Below are 7,890 nucleotides of genomic sequence, written 5' to 3' on the forward strand. Positions count from 1 at the left end.
ATAAAGTAAACACCACATCACCTCCCACATATGAATTAATCGATCAAGACAAAGAACAAATCATAGGTAGGTTTTATCAAAACGAACTTCAAAAAACCGACTTTTAAAAATGAATGAATTTCTCGATAAATATGGAACCGATACAACCACAAACTTTCAACTTATGAGATGGGCGAATGAGTTAAATATATCACCGTTTTATTATTGTATGAGAGATGAAATAAATGATCTCAAATATAAGAAAGGTAAATTTTACGCGATAACAAATATACATACTTCCGATCAAAAAGGACTCTGCTTTATACAAAGACTCTTCAAATGACTTATATTTTTTCGATTCTTACGGATTAGAACCCACCGAAGAGATAATGCAATTGACTAATAAACCAATCAAATGTTCTTCCTTTCAAATTCAATTACCAGGACAAAAGTTTCGTGGACAGCTTTCACTTTGGGTATTATATCAGTTGAGTTAAGGAAATCAGTTTGAAGAAATTATAATAAATTTAAATACAATAAAAATGGCGAACAAGTTTGGATCAGGTTCTTTATCTTTAGAAACTAAAAAACCTAATATTACAACATGGATAAATAAAGCGAAACCTTACTTCGTGGATCAAATCGGAGACACTCTGCAAGGTGATTTAGATATAAACAATTTTACCATGACTAATTTAAAGTCTCCGGAAAACGATAATGACGCCGTTCACAAGAAATATTTACGGAAACAAATAAATTCAATTGAAGTAAATAAAAACCATTTCGAAGATAAAATAAGTAATGTGAAAAGATTCTTCAAACGTCAACTAAATAATAAAAATTTTGTCAATGATACTAAATTACAACAAGCGGTAAAAGGTTTAATAAGTTTTATTCAAAAAGAATTGGTCAACGTAGCGAATAAAACTGAGTTACAAAATTTAATTTCATTAATATCTAAATTAGAGGATAAGATTGCAAAACAAAAATTAGACATTCAACAATTAATAGATAACATTCCAGATGAAAATGAAGATACATTTCAACAGGAATTAAATGCTCTGGAAACTAAACTTAACAATGAATTACAAAAAGAACTAACAAGTATTTAAAAACAAATACAAAACATAGATGATAGCGAAATCAAAACCTATATTCAACAACAAATACAAAACATTGATGATGGCGAAATCAAAACCTATATTCAACAACAAATACAAAACATTGATGATAGCGAAATCAAAACCTATATTCAACAACAAATACAAAACATTGATGATAGCGAAATCAAAACCTATATTCAATAACAAATACAAAACATTGATGATAGCGAAATCAAAACCTATATTCAACAACAAATACAAAACATTGATGATAGTGTTATTCAACAACAGATAACCACTATTAATAACCTAGTTTTGAAACAAGACAAAAATATAGTCGCATTAGAAAAAAAGTTTCTCAAGAAAGAACCATATTATTTCAATCTTCCATTTAGAAATTTTAGTTATGAAGATGTTTCTAATATTAAAGAAAATGCTTATACTACTGTTAATATTGATAAATCAAGAGATTATGAATATAAAAAATATGGATTTACAGCAAATATTAGAGAATATAAACCAACTTCTTCTAATGATTTTCCCTATGGAATGTTTGATGGTAAACTTCCAACATTTTTTCTTTTCAATGGAAAACTTCAAATTGAAATTAATTTTCCCATTCAGGTAAAAGTTGATTCAATATTCTTCAAACAAATCTCATATTCATCTTATAAAAAAAAATTTAACGCTCGTAAAGTTCTTCAGTTTATCAATGGTACAAAAAATGTAGAAACTAAAGAATTTGAAATTAACGACGAAAACAGCAAGGATAATCACTTATATGAAATTAAAACAAATGGAAAATATATAGATAGGTTTCATAGGATAATGAAGATCAAATTGGATTGAGAGATTTTGATATGATATTGGAAACGCAAACTCCACCATCAGCAAGTATTATTAGAAATCCAGAACCACAAAAAGAAGGAAATATGAGTTATGAGGTTTTTACGAACATCAGACTTTGAATACGTAAAACTATATTTTGTTAATAATGATATATTTACCTCAATTGATATTCATAAAAGTCAACAAAAACAAAATTTTTTAATACCAGCAATAAGAGATGATGATGCATATGTTAATATATCAATCTCTATTGAAAAACCAAATTTTCAGTTCATCTGAATAAGATTAATGATTCGAAAGAACAAATATCGTTAGTAACTGTAAAAGTTGTTATTGATGATAGTAAACACATAGTAGCTTTATCAGAAATTCATTTAATTTAATTACCTAAAAAATGGAACTCGAAAGTAGACAACGATATATGATAGAAAAACAAAACGAACTAAAAGGAAAACTAAAACAATTCAACAAATGCAGAAAAACATGGAGTAGAATCGATTGTGTTTTCAAAACATTAAGCACAGTTCCAACAGTAGGGATAACGGTGGCAACAGCCGTAACCGGTGGATTAATGCTTCCAATAATTGTCCCAACTGTATTAGCCGCGTTCACTGCCGTTCAAACTTCATCTTGTGGATTTATTACTTTAGGTTTTACATCAAAACAGAAAGCTCATTATAAAAAGAAAATAGAAATTTTTAATACATATCTTAATAAATTATTCATTTTTTTCGAAAGATCGAGAGAAGATAAGAACATAACCATTGAAGAATTAGAAGAATTCAATGAAATTTTTAGATAAATTTGATGTAGAAATATCATCAATAAAAGTTAAAAATTCCTAGTTAAAAAAATAGATACTTAAAAAAGAATGGATAAAATTGAAAATTTAAACGATCCTCTATCTAAAACATATTTTTCATTGATATTCAATTCAATACCTAATATATTTTCGAGTAAATTTAGCGAAGAAGATAAAGAAACATTTGAATATATAGTTGATGACATAGCTGAAATTTTTAAAGAAGAGGAGAATGAAATTAAAATATCAACCTCAAATATGCATTTTTCAGAATTAATCAAGAGAATAACTATTCTATTTAAGGATTTTAAAATTAAATGTCAAATTGAAATAAATGGTCAAATAATTCAAAAAGAAAAACACAAACAAGACATGAGATTATCTGGATTCACTGCTCAAACTTTCCAGAGTGTTTATTCAATGATGGATAAAAAATCTGATGCTTCTGATTGGTATTTCTCTGGAGAGATTATTTTACGGAAAAATAATTTTAAAATAGTAAAAAGATCTAAAACTGGCAGAGGTGGAAATCTACTTAAAAAGATAAATGAGTACGCAGGAGAAAATTGTTACATACCAAGCGATTGTTATTGTTTTATAAAGTGCGTAAATCACTTCATGAATAAAGACTTAACAAAGGAATTTCAAGATTTCGTCAATAGTTTTCAAAAATCAAACAGAAAAGAAGTTATGACAACTGCTAGAATCTCTCAATTCAATAAGGAATTTAATACTAATTTTCGAATCTATAACCCTAATGACAGACATTTTCAACCAAAGAAAGTATCCGAGGAATTAGATTGGGTTTTTTACTTACACAAAGAACATTTCTGTTTGATAAGAAGAAATAACAAAGCTTTGGGCATTAAAGAAATAGAAGATAATTACGATGAAAACGTATGGAGAACCTGCGAAGATGATGATGCACTAACATGTTTTGCTCAGTTAAAACTAAACGTTTTTCAACCATTCCCGATCATTGTTTATACGCGTGGGATTGCGAAACCTATTGCGAAAAAGAAACGAATAAAGCTATTCCTTATTGTTGTACTTTAATCAATTTGGAAAAACTGAGGAAAATGTTAGAACTAACTAAAAGAATATATCCAGAGTTAAAACCCTCAGATCCCATTCCAGAAGAACGATATGAAGAAATCATGACTAGAGCCGTGATGATATTTGTGGGAAAAGATTGCATCGATCAAATGCTGAAATATTTAGGTGAATATGATGAAAAAAGATTAAAAAACTAACGCAATGTCCACTAGTAACAGATAATAAAATTCTATCCCTACCTTTAAGCTTTTAATAGAAACCCAGATCCAAACAGACCCGTCGATGCAATTCTACAGCTTTTAGAGATTTGTCTTAGTCGAAACGATTTCACATTTAATGGTAAAACATATTTACAAACTTCAGGGACAGCAATGGGCAAACGATTCGCCCCTTCGTACGCAAACCTTTTCATGGCAGAGTGGGAACGTGAGGTGTTGCCCCTCTGTCAATTTGACCCACTTTTTTACGGATGCTTTTTGGATGACATTTTTATGGTTTAGACTTATTCAATCGAACAGTTTTGGGAATTCTTTGAAATTCTCAACAACCACCATCCTTCTATCAAACTAACCGCAAACGTGAGTGACAAAAGCATAGACTTTCTCGATACCACAGTCTTTAAGGGAGATTCCATAGCAGAAACAAATAAACTGGATATTAAAGTGTATTTCAAAGAAACTGATACTCATCAACTCTTGCACAAGAGCTCCTTTCACCCAAAACATACCTTTTCTGGTATAATTAAGTCACAAGTTTTACGATTTCATCGAATTTGTACAAGATCTTCTGATTTCAACCAAGCCTGTACGATTGTTTTCTCAAAACTGAAAGAGCGTGGGTACTCTAAACGATTTTTACGAAACATAAAAAATTCCACCTTAGCACAGATAGCAGCTAAAAACAGACTTTATGCCGAAGTACCTCAAGGTTTAAGAAGTGCTCCATGTTTGTCCAGTAGATGCAAAACATGTCCCTTTATATCAGAAACTCATTATTTTGTAAGCAACTCTACGAATAAAAGGTACCCGATCCAGGAACATCTAACATGTGAACATTCGAATGTAATATATTTAGTTTCATGCAAGAAATGCCCCAAACAATATGTAGGAGAAACTAAGAATAATGCTCATAGGTCAGACATCAAATTAAAGAAAGACAAGCCTGTTTCTAATCATTTCAACCTCGACGACCGTTCAATAGACGATCTCACCCTAATCTCAATTGAGCGTATAGAAATTTACTTGCGCGAAGGTGAAACTACCAAATTCCGTCAATCTAGGGAGGCCCATTGGATTGAGACATTGAATACAGCGAGACCTATAGGACTAAATATTCATCATAATGTAGGCATAGCACCCTTTGTTGCCCCGTTTAATACAACCAGCAATCGAGCAAGCAAGATAGTTCATGCCCACTATAAGAGCCTTCAAGAGAAATTCCCCCATGTCTATAAGCAGAAAATGATAGTTGCATATTCAAAAAATAAGAACTTAAATGATAATATTATTTATAGTAAACTAAAAACAATCAGTACATAACAGATACTATACTTCTCGCCCATCGGACGAGTTATTTTTTCTAATTTTAGATCAGAATAAGAACAGAAGAAAACCCAATATCAAGACCCTTAATCCTTATTTCTAAATAAAGTGTCTGCTCCACCCTAGGCCTGTACATTTGGGAGAATCAAACCCTCCCTTCCCCGAAATCTAACTATTTGCAAAATATATCTCTGACTTGTTCATTTCAACATCAAAGCACTAGTTTGGCGGCATGGGGAACTTCGTCTAATCTACCGATGAATTTGAGAAAGATCACCGATATCGATATTACAAAATACACCGAAGATAACTGGGAACCTTTAAGACACGAATGGGAACCTTACGCTAAAAGAGATACGTTGTGTCTCGGAGCTTGTTTGATAAAATACAATCAAGCAATGAAAGAAACTGTCTTCCAGAATATTTCCAATAATCTAACGGCTCCTTCTTTATCTTTAAAGGGTTGGTATTATTTGCGTCATTACGATAAAGAAATGGTTGAAGAAGAATGATACGAAAGTACTAGAAAGGTTCCGAAACACACCGAAAAAGAAAACGTAGAAAAAGTTTACTCGCACACTCATCCTTTTATAAGACATTTTATCAGACAAAGTATTAAAGGAGAAAGAGTTTCTGCTAACAGAAATCATTTGAAACGGACAAAATGACTGAGATCTGTTCCATTTTAAAGGAGTATTTAGAAGTGACACACGAAGTGATGCAGAAAGTATTTCACAAAGTGAAACACTAAATGAAACAGAAGGAATAATAGGTTTATTTAAAGAATACAGCGCTAGCACGAAAGATAAAACGGAATTTCACGCTAAACTCAAAGAGCTGACCTATTCTAAACTAATGGCCTTGATGCTAACGGTTTGTACGCTTCCGCTATGACAGAAGGTGAATATCCAAAAGCGGAAAGTGGTAGACCATTTCGACAAGAAGAAAATAAAGAATTTGTTACGCTCTTTAATGAACAGAAATTCAGACCTAGAACGGCTATCTTAAAAGTCTGGTTAAAATATCCCACCAACATGTTCTTAAACCCATACCAGCTAAAGATAAAATCACCTTTACGATTAGAACAGGAAAGAAGGAAACTGGCACTAAAATCAGATTCAGAAATGGTTTCTGTCACGACGTTTTAACATCGGTCAATATCCAAGAAATAGTTAAAGCTGGTGGTAAAATACTCAGGATATTAAATGGTATAGTATACGAAGAAAATTTTAAAACTCCGCCATATAGAGATTATATTTTAATTTTGAAGGAATTAAGGAATAAATACAAAAAAGAAGGAGATATGGTTGCCAGTAATTGCATGAAATTATTAGGTAATTCCTTATATGGAAAATCTATTCAGAAGGATAGAAATACCTCATTGCATTTATGGAATGAAGAAACCTTCCGCCGTAATTACGACAAACACGTCAAGAAGTATGACAAACTAAATGAGACTCAATATATCGTTGAGATAAATGAAGAAGAAAAAGAATTTGTTCCTCCAAAGGATTTTACGCGATTAACACCCACTCATCTAGGCACGTTTATATTATGTCACAGTAAAAGAATAATGAATAATTTTATTCACGTAATAGATGGATTTTATAAGCCGGAAATATACTATACGGATACCGATAGTTTATACATTTCGTCTAGCAATTGGGATGAATTAAATGAAGCTGGGTTGGTGTCTGAAAACGAATATAGAAAAGGGAAGAATGATTATGGTGATGGAGGAATCATATTTGGTTTATATTTAGCGCCAAAAATTAAATACAATATCATTCTAACTTCCGAAGGTGTTTTAAAAGAAATAAAAACGTTTAAGGGTTACTCTAACTAGAAGATTAAGGTAGAAGATTATGTTCGATTAGCTAGTGGACAAGACGTAACGAATGAATTTGATAAAGCATGGGAAAAAAGGTTTTACCAATGGAGTAGTTATTCCTGATGATAAACCAAAGAAAGTTTTTAGAAGTTATCTGAATCTCGTTAAGAGAAAAGCACCGGACGATGAAGGAATCATGTATCCTTACAACGACAAAGATGAGATGTGTTTGGATGACAATTATGTATTTGATGATTTTGATTATTTTACGTATCTAATGATGATGATCCATCAGAATAAATTTAGTTCTTTTGTTTTAAATGAAGTTGAATAACAATTTCCTCGTTACCAAAATCTATAAACCTATTTTTACCATCTTTGATTTCCAGATTTATATCTTTAATCATAAAGGAATTAAGTGGTAAATACGTCGTTTGAAACGGTTTCTCTATAATTCTATATGAAATTGAAACGAAAAATGGTAGTAGAAAATAATAAGGATATTATTTGAATCAAAGATTTGGATATGATATTGGAGACGGAAAATCCACCATCAACTAAAATAATCAAAAACCCAACACCACTACAAGAATCGAGTAGTTATGAGTTTTTACGATCAACAGACTTTGAATACGTAAAACTGTATTTCGCTTTAGGTGGAAAATACATCTCAATCGATGTTCATAAAAGTCAACAAGAAAGAGAGTTTATAGTATATTTATCGTTTGC

At 31.1% G+C, this 7,890-nt stretch overlaps 2 protein-coding genes across 2 annotated transcripts; both read left to right on the forward strand.

Annotated features, from left to right (window-relative positions):
• Positions 1–521: 521 nt before the first annotated feature.
• Positions 522–3,789, forward strand: LOTGIDRAFT_154822 (hypothetical protein; the record flags this gene model as incomplete). The annotated part of the gene is made up of 3 exons (XM_009064020.1): positions 522–1,083; positions 1,513–1,706; positions 3,037–3,789. The coding sequence occupies 3 exons, from the start codon at positions 522–524 to the stop codon at positions 3,787–3,789; spliced, it is 1,509 nt and encodes a 502-aa protein (XP_009062268.1).
• A 2,431-nt stretch (positions 3,790–6,220) lies between these two features.
• Positions 6,221–7,176, forward strand: LOTGIDRAFT_154823 (hypothetical protein; the record flags this gene model as incomplete). Its single annotated transcript, XM_009064021.1, has 2 exons — positions 6,221–6,457; positions 6,601–7,176. 2 exons carry the CDS (start codon positions 6,221–6,223, stop codon positions 7,174–7,176), a joined length of 813 nt encoding a protein of 270 aa, XP_009062269.1.
• Positions 7,177–7,890: the final 714 nt, after the last annotated feature.

Source organism: Lottia gigantea (assembly GCF_000327385.1).
Source record: "Lottia gigantea unplaced genomic scaffold LOTGIsca_6, whole genome shotgun sequence".
Taxonomy (NCBI): Eukaryota; Metazoa; Mollusca; class Gastropoda; family Lottiidae; genus Lottia; species Lottia gigantea.